The sequence below is a fragment of the Macaca mulatta genome, chromosome 1 (genome assembly GCF_049350105.2).
Source record: "Macaca mulatta isolate MMU2019108-1 chromosome 1, T2T-MMU8v2.0, whole genome shotgun sequence".
Taxonomy (NCBI): Eukaryota; Metazoa; Chordata; class Mammalia; order Primates; family Cercopithecidae; genus Macaca; species Macaca mulatta.
Window position 1 is genome coordinate 13,539,625 of NC_133406.1, and position 19,904 is coordinate 13,559,528.

The window sequence follows — 19,904 nt, forward strand, 5'->3', positions numbered from 1 at the left end:
GCTACTTGGGAGGCTGAGGTGGGAGGATCACTTGAGCCCAGGAGGTCAAAGCTGCAGTGTGCTGGGATTGCACCACCACAAGCCTGAGTGACGGAGCGATACTGTCTCAAAAGAAAAAGAAAAAAATGTATGTAGCTCACAGTTCTCAGGAACCAGGTGTGCACCCTCTGCCTCTTTGTAAATGTCGTGCAATAAATGTGTTACAGCAGAGCAGTTATTTTCATCGTCATTTATTTTGTCTGACATTCCAGAGCCTGCCATACTTGTCGACCCTTACTGTCCCATCCACTCTGTTCTCTGTCCCTTCTGACTGCATGCTCCTCTCCATTGCCCCCTCAGCTCACAGGATGCCAGTTTCTTGCATTTTATTAGCCTGGCCTTAACCTAGCACGGTACCCTACCATAAGGTCAGGGAGTTATGTCTGCTTCTCTGCGAAATTGCGTGTCATCCCCAATCCTTCCCAGTCCCTGTATCCATGCCCTTTGCCATGTGATTTTGCAGCACCTCCTGCTGGAGGTGCACCACTCGATATTGGGCTCAGCCTATGAGTGGAGGTAACACCATCCACTGCTGAGCCTGGGCCTTATGAGGCCATATGCTTTTGCTCAACCCTCCTGTGTGTCTGCCTCTCCCATGAGAAGGACTTGCCCCAGGTAGGAACTGTCCCTTCTGCATAGACCTGAGAATGAGATAAGACGAGGCACCCCAGCCAACCCGCAGTCTATATCAAGAGTCACCCCAGCCAATCCCAGATGCATGATCCAGAATGAACACTGAGGCCAGCACCCATGGCTCACATCTATCATCCAAGCGCTTTGAGAGGCCGAAGTGGGAGGATTATTTGAGGCCAGGAGTTCCAGACCAGTCTGGGCAACATAGGAAACCTTGTCTCTAAAACAAACCAACAAAAACACTAGCCTGGCATGGTGGCATGCCTGTTGTCTTAGCTAATCAGGAGGCGGAAGGGGGAAGATCACTTAAATCCAGAAGTTCAAGTGTGTGGTGAGCTATGACCATACCACTGAACTCCACGCTCCAACCTGGGCAGCACAGTGAGACTCTGCCTCAAAAAAAATCAGTGCTGAGTGTTGGCCCTGAGTTTTCGTGTGGTTTGTGACACAGCAGTAGCTAATAACCCTCTTTACATTCTTCATTCCTCCTGCTCACAGACGAGAGGGGAGACTAACATCTTCTCTAGATGGAGTCTTGCTCTGTCGCCCAGGCTGGAGTGCAATGGCACAATCTCGGCTCACTGCAACCTCTACCTCCTGGGTTCAAGTGATTCTTCTGCCTCAGCCTCCCGAGTAGCTGGGATTACAGGCATGCGCCACCACGCCTGGCTAATTTTTTTGTATTTTTAGTAGAGACGGGGTTTCACCATGTTGGCCAGGTTGATCTCAAACTCCTGACTCGTGATCTGTCTGCCTCAGCCTCCCAAAGTGCTGGGATTACAGGCATAAGCCACCGTGCTCAGCTGAGACTAACATTTTCTAAGGACTGACTAATGCTTAGTACTTTCACATATGGTGTTAGATTTAATTTTTTTTTTCATCCTATGGGGTAGTCATTATTTTTCACATTCTGCAGACAAGGAAGCTAAGGCTCAGGGAAATTAGGTAGCTTATCTAAAGTCAAAATTTTAGTAAGTGACAGAGTTAGGATTCCAAAGCAAGTCTTCTGGCTTTTTGCAAAACCCCATTTTCACTGCTAAATACCTTATAAAGATTAGACATATTCTCTGGGGTATCCAATTGCCATCTCCACTGAAGATAATTATAGTTTTGGTTTCCAAACACTAGTTCATCAGGGGAAAGAGACACAAACCAGGAGGAAAAACTGTTTATTAGTGTGTATGAGTAGAATCTAGCCCTGTCATCACAGAGGAAATGCCCCATAATACTTATATCAATATGAATAATGAACCCTATGCATAATCAGCTATTTGGAATTACCCTTTTATCTTTAAGATCAAAATATCCTGTCCTCTGACTCAGAATGGCTCTAAGCTTTTCTTGCTGAATTAATGTAGCATCATTTTGAAAACATAACGCCATCCTCTCTGATAGCATTTGAAATTAATTTCTTATAAAACAGGCTCTGCAATTTGGCACAAGACTTCTCTGCACACAGTCTAAAACTTCTCTGCAAAGACTAAAAGCTTTGGAGGAATTTTAAGGGTGTATCTTGGGCCAATATAAAAACTATGTGGATTGTTAAAGAGAAGACAAACATGTGAGAGAAACTTGTTTTTCTTTTTCTTTGATCTCCTAAAAGCAAGATCACATCTCAACATACAGAATGAACAAGGGGAACAAGATTTAAAAATCAGAGGAGAGGAGGGTACGGAGAAATCTCTTTCCGTGTGCGTAAACCCAAATCACCCTATTAAGTTGTGAAAAAGAAGTATTAAGGAATAATCCTTTTAGAAAGCTTTCAGATGAGCCAAAGTGGAAAAGTCTAGATCTGTCCTTAAAAGGGAGTTAGTATATACTCAAAGTAGGACTGGGGTGATTGAAGACAATTAAGCATTAATGAGAAAGAGACCAAATTTTACTTAGGATTTTAAACAACGGCTCATTAGAACAACCTATTTAATTTTTTTTTTTTTTGAGACAGAGTCTCGCACTGTTGCCCAGGTTGGAGTGCAATGGTGTGATCTCGGTTCACTGCAACTTCTGCCTCCTTGGTTCAAGCGATTCTCCTTCCTCAGCCTCCCAAGTAGCTGGGATTGCAGGTACCCACCACCACACCTGGCTAATTTTTTGTATTTTTGGTAGTGACAGGGTTTCACTATGTTGGCCAGGCTGGTCTTGAACTCCCGACCTTGCAATCCACCCTCCTCAGCCTCCCAAGGTGCTGGGATTACGGCCACCTATTTCATTTTTTAAGAGTGTCTCTTTTAAACATGATTTACTTTATGGAATCCTACTGCCCATTCCAATATGGAAAGCTCCTTTTGTCCATGTCACAGGGTGAATTACTTCATCGTATTGAATATACTGAGTGTCCCAAGAGGTTTTCCTTCCCAGTGATATGGCTGCTTTCTTCCTTGATTACTGTCGATTATTTCTGCTCCTTTGAATTGACCTCTTTGCTTTCAATACACCTCATCTTAGTTCATTTTACACACAGTCACTGGTCATTCTTGGTTTTATTGTCATCAAGCCTCCTGTTAGGTGTGCAAGAGCTCTATGGACAGCCTTTACTGTAATCAGCCCCTGGGGCAGAATGCAAACAAATCGGCATTGCCCTATCTACCCACGAAACTGAGCCAGATGGAGGGGCTGTGTGGCCGCCCGTCAGATGCATTAAGGCACCAGGGGCAGGCATTTCAAACGTGAGCCGCGTATGGGAAGGGCCCAAGAGCAGTCTCTGAATGCAGAACAAGTTGATGGAGCCTGCTGGAGAGGAAGGGATAGCAGTGATTACTTATTTAGCAATGAGGTCTGCTGAGCGACACTGGGAGGCTAGCTCATTGTTAATTTTTGTTTGTTTGTTTTACTATAATTATTTATAATTTTAGTGAATTGTAAGTAATTTACCAAAGTAAATAATTGTAAAAATGCAAATCTGGGTTTTGAACTCAAATTTGTCTGCTGGACCTACAGAGAGTAATTTGGTTCTGTGTTTCCTCTTACAAAGATTTCTGATTTTTAAATGTTATGACATGAGATTCTGCCAAGATTGCCTGAATAATGTGTGCTCTTTCATTTTGCCATTCTGAACTTCTAAAATTTTAGCTCTTTGGACACCTGAAGAAGTCTTTAGGTCTCTTTTTAAAAAGAAATTACATGGTAATGCCTGCAAACCTGCCAGTTATTCTTTTCAGGAGGAAACCTACTTGTGTTCGTTCTTTGTGTACCTTCCCCCACCAGAATGGAAGCTCCGTGAAGACAAGAACCAAGCTTATTTTGTTCTCGTTTGTAACCTTGATGGTTCCAGGCATGCATAGACACAGAGTAAATGTTTGTTGAAAGAATGAATGAGTGAATGCTATACAACTTGAGCAAATTTTTGCAATAGGTAAACCTCATTTCCATGGTGATATCATACCCATTTTTTTCACTTCTGGAGGTCTTAATCATTTCTAGCACCCACCTGCTGTCAGCTCTCCTCCCCATACTCCTCTCTTTATATTTCTCAAACTCACTGCAAACTTTAGCCATTGAAATGTACAAGAACCAAGGAGTCAACCACCTAATGAACAAATTAGTCTGTGATACTGGCAGAAAGCCGGGACTTCCCTTAGTCATAAGGGCATTTTAGGAAGTCTTATAGAGACAATGAATGCTTCTCATTTGTGATCTCATCAGTGACTCTAGTTTTGACAACGGCTGGCCGAAGGATATCTTTCAGCTGCTATAATCTACTGTAATGTACCAAATCACCTATATGGAGTAGACCTCTTCCAGGACTGAGGCCACATTCCATGATATTTGATATGATTGATATTGTGGATTACTTTCAGCGTTTGCTTTATGCTAACAAGGAGAGAAAGAGGAAGCAAAGAAAGTAACCGAGTTCATTAAATGAAAAAGGCAGAGGACTCTCAGGGGAAGGAATTTGAATTCTAGCACTTATCCAAACATGCAAAGAACCCCCTCTGTCCCCAAATTCCCTTGTAGGAAAACTGCTCTCTGTGTCAAGCAGTGCCTAGAATATTGGATCTGAGACATAAAGTTGAAGAATTACTGAGTTAAGGTATGTCCAAGGCTTTTTTGGTTTTGCTGTTTTAAAGCAATTATTAAAATTAATATTTTTCCTTAATCATTTGGGATATATTTTCCAAAGGTTAAGGCCGCATACTCCTCATTTTAATCTGGATGTCTTCATAGTCATGTTTAGGGAAAAGAATGAAAATAACATGTATAAATTTTAGCAATATGTTTTCTCATTTAATATTCAAAACAATCCACTGAAGTACATCCTGTGAGTCTCATTTCACAGATTAGGAATCTGAGACCCAGAGGTAAAGTGCTTGCCATGCTCAAGGCCACACAGCTAATAAATGCAAATCTGAGTTTTAAATTCAAATTTGTTTGCTGGACCTGCAGATAATATTTTAATTCTGTTTTTTCTCTGGCAAAGATTTCTGAATTTTAAATTTTATGACATTAGATTCTGCCAAGATTCCCTAAATAAGGTGTGCTCATTCACTTTACCATTCCGAACTCCTAAAACTTCCTATCTTTGGGCCTCTCTAGTCCTATCTGTGATAACAATAAATTTGCTGTTATGTGTCATAGGTTTTTGGTTTGTTTGTTTTGTATTTTTTTTTTTTTTTTGAGACGGAGTCTCGCTCTGTCGCCCAGGCTGGAGTGCAGTGGCCGGATCTCAGCTCACTGCAAGCTCCGCCTCCCAGGTTTATGCCATTCTCCTGCCTCAGCCTCCCGAGTAGCTGGGACTACAGGCGCCCGCCACCTCGCCCGGCTAGATTTTGTATTTTTTTTAGTAGAGACGGGGTTTCACCGTGTTAGCCAGGATGGTCTCGATCTCCTGACCTCGTGATCCACCCGTCTCGGCCTCCCAAAGTGCTGGGATTACAGGCTTGAGCCACCGCGCCCGGCTGTTTTGTATTTTTTTGAGACAGAGTCTCACTCTGTTGCCCAGCAGGCTGGAGTGTAGTGGTGTGATCTCGGCTCACTGCAACCTCCGCCTCCTGAGGTTCAAGTGGTTCTCCTGCCTCAGCCTCCTGAGTAGCTGGGATTACAGGTGTGCGCCACCACGCCTGGCTAATTTTTGTTATTTTTTTAGAGATGGCGTTTCACCATGTTGGCCAGGCTGGTCTTGAACTCCTGATCTCAAGTGATTCGCCTGCCTCAGCCTCCTAAAGTGCTGGGATTACAGGCGTGAGCCATGGCGCCTAGCCTATAGTTTTTTAAAATGTTTGTAATCTTCAATAGCAAGGTCCCTCAAAGTCTATTGAAACTAGACTTGACTGAAAATTTATATACACAAATAAGAAATGTGTGCATATAGCAATGCATGTGCTAAAACTGAAGCGACAGGCCAGGCACGGTGGCTCACACCTGTAATCCGAGCACTTTGGGAGGCCGAGGCAGGCAGATCAATTGAGGTCAGTAGTTCGAGACCAGCCTGGCCAACATGGTGAAACCCCATCTCTACTAAAAAAAAGAAAATACAAAAATTAGCCAGGCGTGGTAGCGGACACCCATAATCCCACTCGGGAGGTTGAGGCAGGAGACTCTCTTGAACCTAGGAGGCGGAGGTTGCAGTGAACCGAGATTGTGCCACTGTACTCCAGGCTGGGCAATAGAGCAATACTCTGTCTCAAAAAAAAAAAAAAAAGTGATAAAACTAATGGAAATTATTCCGTATTAAGAAGAAGACAGAAGTTCATCATTTTAAAGATAAAATGGCTCAGTGTGGAAATGCAACATATTTTATAATTACTCAAAAATTATTTTTTCTTTGAGAACCAAGAGATACTCTTCTTCACAAAAACGTGTATGAATTTTCCCAAAGTAAAATCTAAGTTGAAATCTCCTATTTTAAGCCTAGTTTAAGCCTGTGGAGCTAACCTTTACCATCTTAGTTGTCATCCAAAATCTCTAATTAAATTTTTCTCAAAAACAAAACCAAACCAAAAGAGGCAAAAAGAGGCAAGCTCTTTACTGCCACCTACCGTCAGAAAAAAAATAGCCTGTTAAGTGTAAGGATAAATGACTTGCATGGAAAACTTGAAGTATGGACAGGGAGACTATATGGTCTGGTTTGCAGATAGTTCCTGTTGTCTTGACATTTATCCATCTTAGCATGTGTCCTGCCCCTCTTTTCTCTCAAAGTCCTGATTTGGATTACAAATTTTGTGGTTGTTACTGGCTTTTTCCATACATCATTTAAAACACTCAAGTCAGGCTTATCTCTCCCATCTAAATGCACACACACACTTCTTCAATCGGAGCCCTCTTCCCAGCTCCCATTCTTTCGCGTTCTGATGGTCATGACCAAACTTCTCAAAATAGTAATGCACACACCATTTCCACTTCATTACTTCTCATTCACTACTCAACTCACAGTACTGTCCCTTCTGCCCTACCTGTTCCTCAAAACTGCTAGTTACCTGCCCACTCTCAAATCGGCAGACACATTGCTGCCTTGATCTTGCTTCATATGTTGTCAGTAGGCATACGCCACCACGCCTGGCTAATTTTTGTTTTTGATTTTTTTTAGAGACAGTGTTTCACCACGTTGGCCAGATTGTATGCTGTTGTCTGCACTCTCTCTGCCATCTTACGTCTTGTCTTGGGTGACACATCCTCCTGTTTTCCTCCTGTAGTCTGGGTTCTTGTCAATGTCCTTTATAATTTTCTCTTCCTCTGCTCACACCCTAAATGTTGGTGTCTCCCTTCATCATCGCTCTACAGACTACGCCTGGGTAATCTCACCTTATGAGTTCTACTGCAGTCAACTTGCTAAAGATTCCCAAATTCATTCATTCACTCATTCATTCACTGTTCATTCAATAAATATTTATGGAGGACCTACAAAATGCCAGTGACTCCTCCAGGTTCTGGGATACATCAGGGAACAAAAGGGGAAGGAAACTTTCTGCCCTGTGTAGACAGTAAGACAATAAACTATAAACAAAATAAAGAGGTAAATTGAACAGTATGTTTAAGAGTGATAAGTGACACATGGCCGGGAGTGGTGGCTCACGCCCGTAATCCCAGCACTTTGGGAGGCCGCGGTGGGCGGATCATGAGGTCAGGAGTTTGAGACCAGCCTGACCAACATGGTGAAACCCCGTCTCTACTAAAAATACAAAAATTAGCTGGGCGTGGTAGTATGCACCTGTAATCCCAACTACTCCAGAGGCTGAGGCAGGAGAATGACCTGAACCCGTAGGTGGAGCTTGCAGTGAGCCGAGATCACGCCACAGCACTCCAGCCTGGGTGACAGAGTGAGACTCCATCTCAAAAAAAAAAGAGTGATAAATGATACAGAATAGAGTAATAGAGATTGGAAGTGGTGGAGAAAGGTTTTTTAATGGAAGGGACAGGGAAGGCCTCATGGAAAAGGCAACATTTTCGTTGACTTAAAGAAGGAGGAGTGAGCTATGAAAATATCTGGAAGAAGAGCAGAAAAAGTGCAAAGATCCCAAGGAAAGAATGTGCCTGTCCTATTCACGGGATGGAAAGGAGGCCAGGATTGTTCTGCAGCAAACTGAATGAGAAGAGGGGAACAGAGGATGAGGTTAGAAGGGTTCAGGCCTGCAGATGACAACGGCCTGCAGATGACAATGGCCTGCAGGTCACTGTAAGGACTCTGGTCTGCCTGTGAGAGAACAGGGGAGCCATTTGCAGGGTTTTAGGTAGAGAAATGACATCATCTTTTATGTCATTCACCAGAATCTCTGTTTTAGGTCAGATTCCCATGGAAACATACTCTGAAACACAGGTTGTGTACAGGTTTACTGGGGACTGCTTTTGGGAATGCCGGTAAGGGAGTGAGGAAAGCAGAATTGGGCAGAGGGAGAAGTTGGACTGTGATGCAGTTGCAACAGAGGCCACGGGATGGCTCTTCAAAGTTACTCAAATCTTTACACCGCTCCTTAACTAGTCATTGGATGCAGGTTGTCTCTTGGGAGGGAGCTGTACCCTTGGATGAGGCAGCCACCTTCAGCCAAGAGCAATTTCCAGAGAGAGAGATTCAACTGAGACTCCTCTGCAGTAAACACTTTCCATCCTGAATTGGGGAGATACACCACGGCATCTTAGAGTCAGCCCCTGCACCCTCAGATAGATCAACTCCATGTAGAAACACCCAGGATCCCTCCTCCATCTTCTGGTTGGCTCTTGCTACTGCAGCTTTTCTCAAGACTTGAATGACACTCATCATCTCCGCTACTCCACACAGACGGTACATTTTCCCCACCCCCAGCCAGTCTATTCACCACACAGCAATGTGAGTGATCCTGCTAACATATAAGTCAGATCATGTCACTCCTTTGCTTAAAACCCACCATGTAGGTCAGGTGCGGTGGCTCATACCTGTAACCCCAGCACTTTGGGAGCTGGATGGGCGGATCACTTGAGGTCAGGAGTTCAAGACCAGCCTGGCCAACATGGTAAAGCCCCATCTCTATTAAAATTACAAAATTAGCCAGCCATGGTGGCGCACGCCTGTAATCCCAGCTACAGGAGGCAGAGGTTGCAGTGAGCCAAGATCGCGCCACTGCACTCCAGCCCAGGTGACAGAGTGAGACTCTGTCTCAAAAAAACAAAACAAAAACCCACCATGTAACTACTCCCCTTTCATTTCAGAGTAAAAGCCCAAATCCTTGTCATGATTTACATCATATGCTTGGTAGGGACTACATCATCCCCGATTATTCTCCTCACCACTCACTCTGTTCCTGTTACACTGGCCTCCCTCCTTTCCTTGAGCACATTTTTGAAGGACAGTTTGGCAGTGTCTATTTTCCTACTCTTCCTGGAGAAGCCTAAGTCAAGATGCTTTCAGACTGAAATGTTAATAATTCCATCTGCTAGTGTAAAGGTTGTCTTCTGCAAAGATTATATGGTAGTCACATCACAGGCATTTAATTTAAAAGAATTCAACTATTGGCTTAAAAAAGAAAGAGAAGCAATCATTTAAATAGCACACATTACTAAGGCAGTATATACCCACCTGAGGCAGAGTGCCAATAGTCCTGAAAAGAACATCTGAATGATTTTAAGGTTTCCCAACTATTCGCCAAAAAAAAAAAAAAAAAAAAAAAAGTGAAATTTGTTGTTTAAGTGACCAGACAAGATGGTTTCCTTGAGGAAGAAAGTGAACAACTGAAGCCTGATGAGAAACTTTAATGGTAAAGAATTAGAGGGGCAGTGGCTTACGCCTGTAATCCCAGCACTTTGGGAGGCTGTGGAAGGACCGCTTGAGGTCAGGAGTTCGAGACCAGTCTGGGTAGCATAGTGAGAGCTCATCACTACCAAATAAGTAAGTAAGAATTAGAGGAATAAAAAAATACTTTTACAGAATTATATATACAAAAACGTATATACTGTGTATTTTAGGCTATTTAAGAGATGTTCAAGGGCAATTTTTATTTCATTGGCTGATCGCATTGGGCCCTGTACTAGAGAAAAGAGAACCAGCAAGAAGTGACCCTCACATGGAAGGGATGAGAAGGTGCTTGGAAGTGTCATTAAGGGGCTGGGGTAAGGCCTAAGGCAAGAGATAGCCAGTACGGACCTCTACTGGGGGACCATAGGAGCAAGTTTATCTCATATCAAGTTAAAAGTTTTCTGTGTGTATCTTCTCAGGCTAAATCCTTTGTTTTATTTATTTATTTATTTATTTATTTATATTTTGAGACTGAGTTTCACTCTTTTTGCCCAGGCTGGAGTGCAACAGTGCAATCTTGGCTCACTGCAACCTCTGCCTCCCGGGTTCAAGCAATTCTCCTGCCTCAGCCTCCTGAGTAGCTGGGATTACAGGAATGCGCCACCATGCCCAGCTAATTTTTGATTTTTAGTAGAGATGGGGTTTCTGCATGTTGGTGGGGCTGGTCTCAAACTCCCGACCTCAGGTGATCCGCCCACCTCAGCCTCCCAAAGTATTGGGATTACAGGCATGAGCCACGGCGCCCAGCCAATCCTTTTAAATTTCTGTTAAACATGACAGCTATGTCTTAGCTGTGATTTGGGGGATAAAGGGAGGCACTATGTCTGTGTTTGGGGTCAAAGCAGAAGGATCTGGGGCTGTGGCCTAGAGAAGTGGTTATGAGTTGAGGTGGTTGATCGAGAACACCAGAGCAGTGTGGAACAAGAGGTGGCAATGAGAGTGATGATGATCTTGTGGAAAAGAAAACACGCCTCGGTACTTAGAAATATTGAGAGAGGGGACTAAGAATTTCTGGAGTTATACAGGTTAAGAGAACAGATTGCATTCATGGGGATTGAAAAGGAGGGTGCTTCCTCCCTTTCCATCAATGGAAAAGTAAAGAAATTTGGAAAAATTCAGAATATATATACAAGAAGAAATATCTGGGCTATAGTGGCTAAGTCTGGAAAGATTGGGGTGGGCTGAAGAATTCTAACACTATATATTTTGTTTACATTTGTATTACATTACTTGTGTTTGTTATGATAACCATGCATTAGTTTTTTATTAAATATAAGGTTTAGGGGAAAGTGGAATAACTATACAAATTATTATAAAATTCATTAGAAATAGGCCGGGCTCACGCCAGTAATCCCAGCACTTTGGGAGGCCAACGCAGGTGGATCACCTGAGGTCAGGAGTTCAAGACCAGCCTGGCCAACATGGCAAAACCCTGTCTCTCTAAAAAATACAAAAATTAGCCTGCTGTGGTGGTGCGCTCCTGTAGTCTCAGCTACTCGAAAAGCTGAGCCAAGACAATTGCTTGAAACTGGGAGGCAGATGTTGCAGCAAGCCCAGACCTGGATGACAGAGCGAAACTCTGTCTCAAAAAAAAAAAAAAAATTAGAAATAATATATATGTGAGAAATAAAGAGTATTGAGAGGGAGAATTGCCCTCTGGATTACAAAAGATTATACAACTATGATCATTAGAGTATTATGGTACTGATGAAAGGACAGACGAATGCAAAACCGCAGCTTGGAAACAAATACTATTACGTTAAAAAATTTTAACAAATTGAGGTGATGTCATAAAGTAATAGGGAAATAATGGGCCAGGACAATAGTTAGCTATATGAAAAAAATTAATTTTGAGATCCTTGCATTACACCATATTCCTAAATGAATTCCAGATGGATTAAAACATTAAATAAAACAAACAAGTATATTGACCAGATCTCATGATCAGAATCATCCTAAAATATGGAAAAAAAATTAAATATTGATCATTTGAATTTATAAAAATTTAAAGTGTTTTTGTGTCCTAAAAGTTATAAAATTAGAAGGCAAGAAAACTGAGGAAAAATAAATGGCTTATACAAATGGATAAAAGGCAAGATACATGAATAATTCACAAAAGAAATAGAAACAGCTAATGAACATAAGAATATTCAGTCTCACTGATGAAAAAGTTTTGTCCTTTGAATTAGTTAAGAACTTTTTAAAAATATAAGGTAAGTGGGATAAGAGAAACATATTGAAGGCAGACATACACATTGAAACAACAGCAGTATGAATAAAGCGGCTTAAAAATAATATCAGACAAGGAAATTATCTGAAATGTGGAAAAAGTTTTGTGCACAGAAGTGGCAGTATTACTTATTATAGTGGAATAATGGAAACAACCTGTATGTCCAATAATACGGGACCAGATAAGAAATTATGGTGTGGACAAATAATTAAGTTATATTTTCTGAGACTACTAATTAAATATGAGAAGGCTTATAGGTTAGGTGAAAATAGTTGGATATAAATTCTTATTTATAGTATGAATGGCAAATTTTTTTAAATGAAAAACCTTTTAAAAATGTATGAATTGTATGTAGTATGATTTTATACTTTTGTTTTCCAAATTCCTTTTCATGATCATGTATTACTTTTGTAATCAGAAAAGAAAAATTCTTCTCTAGAGCCTTCACAATGAAGTCCAAATTCCTTAGCATAGTTTACGAGTACAACCTGACCTCTGCCTTCTGTTCACCTTCTCACCACTGCCCTGTTCCTAACTTGCACTAAGGTCATACCAATTGCTTACGTTTCCCTAACTACCGTGTCATCACTAGCTCAGGTTTATTTATTTATTTTATTTTTTATTTTTTTTGCCTACAGTGCTCTTGAATGCCCTTCCTACTTTCTGGCCTTGTTAACTGACCACTTTGACTTCAAGCCTAGCCCTGTATTTTCAAGGGACAGCCTCCTCTGGGGACCCTCAAGTAGAGTTAAATATAGTTGGCCCTCCATATCCCTGGGTACTGCATCTGTGAATTCAACCAACCTCAAATTCAGAAAACAAGCAAACTTGAATTTGCTGCATGCCATTGAATCCATGTGAATGAAGTGACGCGTAGACATCATATTAGTTATTATAAGTAACTTAGAGAAAATTTAGAGTGTATGAGAGGATGTGTGCACATTATATGCAAATGTTATACCATTTTATATAAGGGACTTGAACATCCATGAATTTTGGTATCCACAGAAGGTCCTAGAACCAATCCCCCATGAGTAGAGACAGCCATACCCCCTGTTTTGTGCCGCTCTAACATCCTGTGCATTCCTTTCTCAGAGCACTTTTCACATTGAATTGCCATCATGGTTACCGACCACCCTCGTTTGTCTCTCCCTAATTCTAATTCTGTTAACTTGTTCCTACTTACACTATGAGCCCCTTGACTGCACAGACTATTTATATCACTACTGAGTTTTTCTATTCTTTCCATTATACATACTGTCACCCTTACTTTTTTTTTTTTGAGAGACAAGGTCCCACTCTGTCACCCAGGCTGAGTCCTGGGGAGTGATCACAGCTCATTCTAACCTTGAACTCTGGGGCTTAAGTGGTCCTCCTGCCTCAGCCTCCCGAGTAGCTGGAACCATAGGTGTATACCACCATGCCCAGATAATTGTTAATTTTTTTGTAGAGACGAGGTCTTGCTATGTTGCCCAGGCTGGTCTTGAACTCCTGGACTAAGTGATCCTCCCACCTCAGCCTCTTAAAGTGCTGGGATTACAGGAGTTACTCTCTTGCAATCTTAACTCACTTTAGTCATGAGATTATTAGGGGATAGTAGAAAACAGGTAAGTGGAAAGGTCCCTGGTCCTATGAACAAGTACTATAGACAGCTCCCACTGTGATGTGATTCGAAGGATGTTACAAAGTTATTCAAAACTATTTTTGTTACAAGCCTGTAAGAGTGCCAGCGAAAAACTTCCCTTCTAGGTTGTGAAGTGAAACAACACCTTGATTATTTAAAATATTAGGATGACTTATGTTTATTCTTCCCTTTAGTGCTCATTGTAACTCGGAACAGCTGTTTAAATACTGCTATTTAATACTGCAATCTGTCCCATTTCAATCCCACACTCACAATTCCCCTACCCGGCCCTAATTGTTATATTTTCCAGAGCAGGAATAACCTTCTAACATGCTGGTTGAGTATATTTCTTTATTATGTCTATAGTCTGCGCCCTACCCCCCATCGACACAGGATAGGGATCTTTAGTTTGTTCACAGGTGTACTTAAAGTACCTACAAAAGTTCCTGGCGGATAATGGAAGCTCAGTAAGTATTTGTCAAATGACTAGCTCTGCTAAAATGAGGGATTAGTCCTCTTTTTGGATAACTCACTCTATCCACAAAATGAAAATTTTACAATATCAACAGAGGCCATTTAGTACCTTTCTTGAGGATAAAAATAGTATTCCTTTTCTGGCAACCAATTATTACTTTCTCTTTGTTTTTGTTTTTGTTTTGAGACAGTGTCTCGTTCTGTCACCCAGGCTGGAGTGCAATGGCGCGATCTCGGCTCACTGCAACCTCTGCCTCCTGGGTTCAAGCGATTCTCCTGCCTCAGCCTCCTGAGTAGCTGGGACTACAGGTGCCCACCGCTACGCCCGACTAATTTTTGTATTTTTAGTAGAGACAGGTTTCACCATGTTACCCAGGCTAGTCTCAAACTGCCCTCAAGTGATCCGCCCACCTCGGCCTTCCAAAGTGCTGGGATTACACGCGTGAGCCACCGCGAGCCAAAGTACTTTTTTGGTCTGAGGTGGATCTTCTGTCATCCAAGACTTTTTTTCAATAATAGTCACCTGTTTCCACACTTGTGGAAACTTAACAACAACAACAACCGCGGCCGAGCGCGGTGGCTCACGCCTGTAATCCCAGCATTTTGGGAGGCCGAGGCGGGCGGATCACCTTAGGTCAGGAGCTCGAGACCAGCCTGGCCAACATGGTGAAACCTCGTCTCTACTGAAAGAACACAAAAATTAGCTGGGCGCAGTGGCGGGCGCCTGTAATCCCAGCTACTCGGGAGGCTGAGGCAGGAGAATCGCTTGAACCCGGGAGGCGGAGGTTGCAGTGAGCTGAGATCGCGCCACTGGCACTCCAGCTTGGGTGACAGAGTGAGACTCCGTCTCAAAAACAAAAACAAAAACAAAAGCCGCCCCATAGCCCGTTCTCATCCTTCTCTCCCATCCTCACCCCAGTGCCCTCACCGCCCCGTCCCCGCTTTCCGGCTGCCTCGGCGCGGGCCCGGAGGGCTCCCACTCCGGGTAACGCCGCAAGACGCGGGGCCGGCATTCTGCCTGGAAGGCGTGCTGCGGCCGCCCTTCCTCGGGTCCCCGAAGCCCACGTTCTCCCAGCTCGCCCGGCTCCCGTTTCGCTCCCAGCTCCAGTATGAACCCGGAGCACGTGCAGTGCTACCCTGATTGGCCCGTCGTCATCGTGCTCCACAGCCTAGTCCCCCGCTCGCTGTCCGTCGCCCTGCGTTCCCAGAGCACAGAACCGGGCAAAGAGCCGGGAACCCATGGCACCAGAGCTAATCCCTGATGATTCACCGCTCCAGGCGCGGGCACTCGGGCTTCCTCGCCCCGCTCTTCGGGCCAAGGAGACGTCAGCAGGATCCCACCTCCCACAGCAGGCGAGCAAGCAAGCACCCAGAACAAAGGAGCTCTGCGTGATTTCACACAAGAGCCACTCGGATTTCCTTCAAATCTGAGGCAAAGCGCATTTCCCTTCTCGGCTCGGGGCAGCCTCTGAGCACCGGGTCTCCGGCACTACCTTCCCTGGGCCGTGGGGTGGCAGCAAACGCCAAGGAGGATGCGCATGCTCTGTGTGGGGCCTCGCGCTTTGCCTCCACGGCTGCCGAGTGACGGAAGCGCGTGCTTAGGATTATGGGAAATGTGGTTTCTAAACCGCGGGCGCCCCCTGCCTGGGCCCAGAGCGGGACTTCAGCTCCCGGCCGGCCGGCGGGCGCGGGTGGGAACGCGGAAGGAGAGGGCGGGGCGAGTGGGAGAAAAGGTGGGCGGAGCCGGTGGGAAGGCCGGGTGGAGGGGGCGGGGCTTCGGCCGGCTAAGCCGCCGCCACCCGCGGTCTGAGGGAGCGGAGGAGCGGGGCAGGTAGCAGCTAGGAGCCCCCCGGACGGCGCCGAGCGCCAGGGCGGGCGTGCTTGGAGTGGTCGCGCGTCAGCCGCCGCCTCTCAGTCTCCGCACTTGCAGGTCCCCTCCCTCTCTGCCGGGACGCGGGAGAGCCCGGCTCGCGGCGGGGGCGGCCAATGCGAAACTGGCTGGTGCTGCTGTGCCCGTGTGTGCTCGGGGCCGCGCTGCACCTCTGGCTGCGGCTGCGCTCCCCGCCGCCCGCCCGCGCCTCCGGGGCCGGCCCTGCAGGTGAGGTTCGGGGAGCCGGGCGAGTTGGCGGCCGCGGGGGGGTGGGAGGCCCGGCTCGGTGCCGCGGGGCTTCTCCGGGAATTGCTGGAGGCGGGGGAAGGGCCAAACGCGACGGTCCCCAGACGAAACAAACGGCTCTTTTCATCCTTGGAGCGTTAACATCGGGCAAACTTGAGGGAGCTTTTCTCTCTTCGTGTCCCCGCCACTTCTCACCTCCCCGTTTCCCTTAACGGCCGCAGAGCCGGCGCCCGCAGCTGCAAGTCCTTCGCCTGCCCCCGGGCCTGGTCGGTGGTGTCGGACGCCGCGGGTTCGCCCGGGAGCGGAACCTCGTGTGCCCTTCAGCCGCCAGCGCCTGCTGATTTGGGAGCTCGGGCTCTGAAGTTGTTTTCTTCCCCCCCAAGTTGTTGGTCTTTCTCCGTCAAGACTGGGGTTTTAGTGCTACGGATAATGCGTGTTTTCAAAGGTGGCTGGGTTTTGCTTTTAAGGAATAACTTTGCTGTAAGAATATACAGTAGTTTGTATTCTTGGATTATGATGTAAGTTGGTTAAAAATCTAGACATGAAATAGGGCATGGCCGAGAGTGGAGTTGTTCCTGTGAGTTTGGGTCGCATAACCTGGTAAAGCAGTTTACGTGGAAATATCGAATTCTTTAACGATCATGTGTATTTACTGTAAAACTTAATCGCTCTTAGGAATGAAACCTTTGTTCTTGTTTCGCGTTACAGCCTAATAGAATGCTTTACTCACGGTGCCCAGTGGATTATTTTGTTAGTGGGTTCCACCACCCTGAACACTACGTTAGCTTTCCCTGTATCTTTAAGGGCTTGCCCTAGGACATGAAAGAAACCTGGAAAACTCTTTTAAATATTGTATAATACTTATTTTGTAACTATACTGGGACTTTGTTTTCCTTACTATCTCTCCCAAAAACAGCTGTTTTCTAATCCAAAAGTTCTTAAAATTAGAATTGAGTATTTGCAGTTCAGCACTCTGTGCCTTATAAGTAGAAAGTATTCGGCAATCCTCAAAACAGTCTCAGTTATATGAAATTATGTTGAGGTTATTTTGGTAACAATCTCTTTTCTTATTAGATCACTAGCTCTTTGAAAAGAATTTGTGTGACCTGAATAGAACTGAACAGTATTTAAGTGGTTTAATGAAAGTACAGTGTTACTGTGCACTTAACCAGTTAATGGGCCAGGGTTTTGCTCAGTGTTTTTTAGGTTTTTGTAAAGTGAACTAAGAAGAGAGTGCCATATATAAAAAATGCTTTGTAACATCTGCTTGTGTGTCACAGCTTTCTCTCTTTTGTTATATGAGTGAGCCCTGCTGGAATCTCCTTGCAGAGCGTCATTAAGTCTGTGTATGACCTTAATGGTTGTTTAGGGTTCAGTAAAACAAACAAAAACGGAAATCTTAGTAGACTTCAAACTGAAATCTTGGTAGACTTGCTAGGCAGTTTCTTAATTTGAGACAAGTTTTTCCTACTCCCTTACTGTACATGACGGATGATTCCTTTATCTACCATCCAGTTAGACCAGGCTAGATTAAGGAAATGAAGAAATAGAACATAGAAAGGGACAGGGTAATAATGTAGGTAAGAAGATCAACACTGGTTATATTAATTAACTTTGGCTTTGAATGAGTACTGTGTATCTGATCAGATAATAAATAGGATTTTTTTTTAAGTCCCGGGATACCTGTGCAGGACGTGCAAGTTTGTTACATAGGTAAACGTGCGCCATGGTGGTTTGCTGCACCTGTCAACCCATCGATATTTTAATAATCTAAATTAAACTTGACTGGCGGGGCGCGGTGGCTCACGCCTGTAATCTCAACACTTTGGGAGGCCGTGGTGGGTAGATCACCTGAGGTCAGGAGTTCAAGACCAGCCTGGCCAACATGGCGAAACCCTGTATCTACTGAAAATACAAAAATTTGCCGGGCATAGTAGTGCATGCCTGTAATCCCAGCTACTCAGGAGGCTGAGGCAGGAGAATCACTTGAACCTGGGAGGCGGAGGTTGCAGTGAGCCAAGATTGCACCATTGCACTCCAGCCTCAGTGACAAGAGCGAAACTCCATCTTAAAAAAATTAATTAATTAATTAAACACGACTGACTTCTACCTTTCCTTTTTTCCTTTTGGTACTTTCAAAACTAAAAGCAGTGGAAGCATCTTAAATGCTAAAATTTCCCATAATTCCTTTACTGTCACATGGTCACCTTTACAGTGACCATTGTGCTGTCACCATGTTAAAACTAAAATAGTTGGGTGTTTTTACAATTTAACGCCTTTACTTTAAGCCTAACAGGAGAAAAAAAAAAAAACACAAGATTTTGCTAAGTATTCTTTTCTTGAATTAACTTTTTTTTTTGTTTTGTTTTTTTTGAGATGGAGTCTTGCTCTGTTGCACAGGCTGGAGTGCAGTGGCGCGATCTCGGCTCACTGCAAGCTCGGCCTCCCGGGTTCACGCCACTCTCCTGCCTCAGCCTCCAGAGTAGCTGGGACTATAGGCGCCCACCACCACACCCGGCTAATTTTTTTGTATTTTTAGTAGAGACGGGGTTTCACCGTGTTAGCCAGGATGGTCTCAATCTCCTGACTTCGTAATCCACCCGCCTCATCCTCCCAAAGTGCTGGGATTACAGGCGTGAGCCACTGCGCCCGGCCAAATTAACATTTTTAAATGTATTTTTTTTCTCTTCTACTACTTTGTCTGTCTTCAGTCTCATTAAGTCATGGCAGTTTTGTTTTGTTTTTTTTGTTTTTTTTTTTTTGAAAGATTTACCTTCCCTGAATATTAAAAAAAAGGCTCTCTGGCTGGCAGTTAATTCAGCAAATATTTGAGAGCCTATTCTGTGCCAGCTCCTATTGTAGGTGTGGAATTACAGCAATAATCAAGCTAAACTTCCTGCCCTCATACAGTTTACAATTTAGAAGGGAAGACAGAGCATCACAAATAATTATAAATATCACAGCGGTAGTGATAAGTATAGTGAAAAAAGATAAAGCAGTGTTAAGAGATTAAAGAGATGGTTTTAAATAGGTCAGGAAAGTCCATTTCATTCTGAAGAGGTAAGAGTTGAGCAGGGACCAGAATGAAGTGAGTGAGTCACGTTAGTTCCAGAATCAGCAACTTTTTAAATGTCATAGCTTCCCTTAAACCAGTCAGGGAAAGCAACTGGTAAAGAGGAAGTGAAATCCAGCACACCTGACGGTGACAGAGGAAAATGCAGGTGGAGATAACCATCGGACCCAGAAATCTAAACATAGGATATCTTGATTACAAAATACTCGTTTTGGGTAATGCCTTAAGTAGGAATTATTTAACAGTTAATTTAGAAAAATGATGTGACAAAAGACGACTTCTCATTCTCTTTGGAAAGAAAGAAACCAAGACAAAGGAGCATATTCACTCAACAAGTACTTGAGTGTTAGGTTCTGTGCTGGATGCTGAGTCCCTGCTCCCAAGGTGCTCACAGTATCTGATGGAAACAGACGTAGGGCAAGTAGAAGGTCAAAAAGCAAATTGAGCTTGCTTTGTAATTTTGCCTGAGTTTTTCCAAAATTATCCCTATATGCTAATCGTGTCTCTGTGCTTCAG

At 44.0% G+C, this 19,904-nt stretch overlaps 1 protein-coding gene across 10 annotated transcripts in view; it reads left to right on the plus strand.

Annotated features, from left to right (window-relative positions):
• The first annotated feature begins 15,892 nt into the window (after positions 1-15,892).
• Positions 15,893-19,904, plus strand: part of B3GALNT2 (beta-1,3-N-acetylgalactosaminyltransferase 2) — a 62,371-nt gene continuing 58,359 nt past the window's right edge. For 2 of the 10 annotated variants that reach the window (XR_013416016.1, XM_077998465.1), the window contains exon 1: positions 15,928-16,297. Coding sequence is in view for 2 of the 10 variants with exons in the window: in XM_015126896.3 (XP_014982382.3) it covers positions 16,186-16,297 (112 nt within the window). In the remaining 8 variants the exon portion in view is untranslated. Of the gene's footprint in view, positions 16,298-19,904 lie in introns of all 10 variants that reach the window. The other 8 variants (XM_077998475.1, XM_077998498.1, XM_015126896.3 and 5 more) reach the window with 7 other exon arrangements.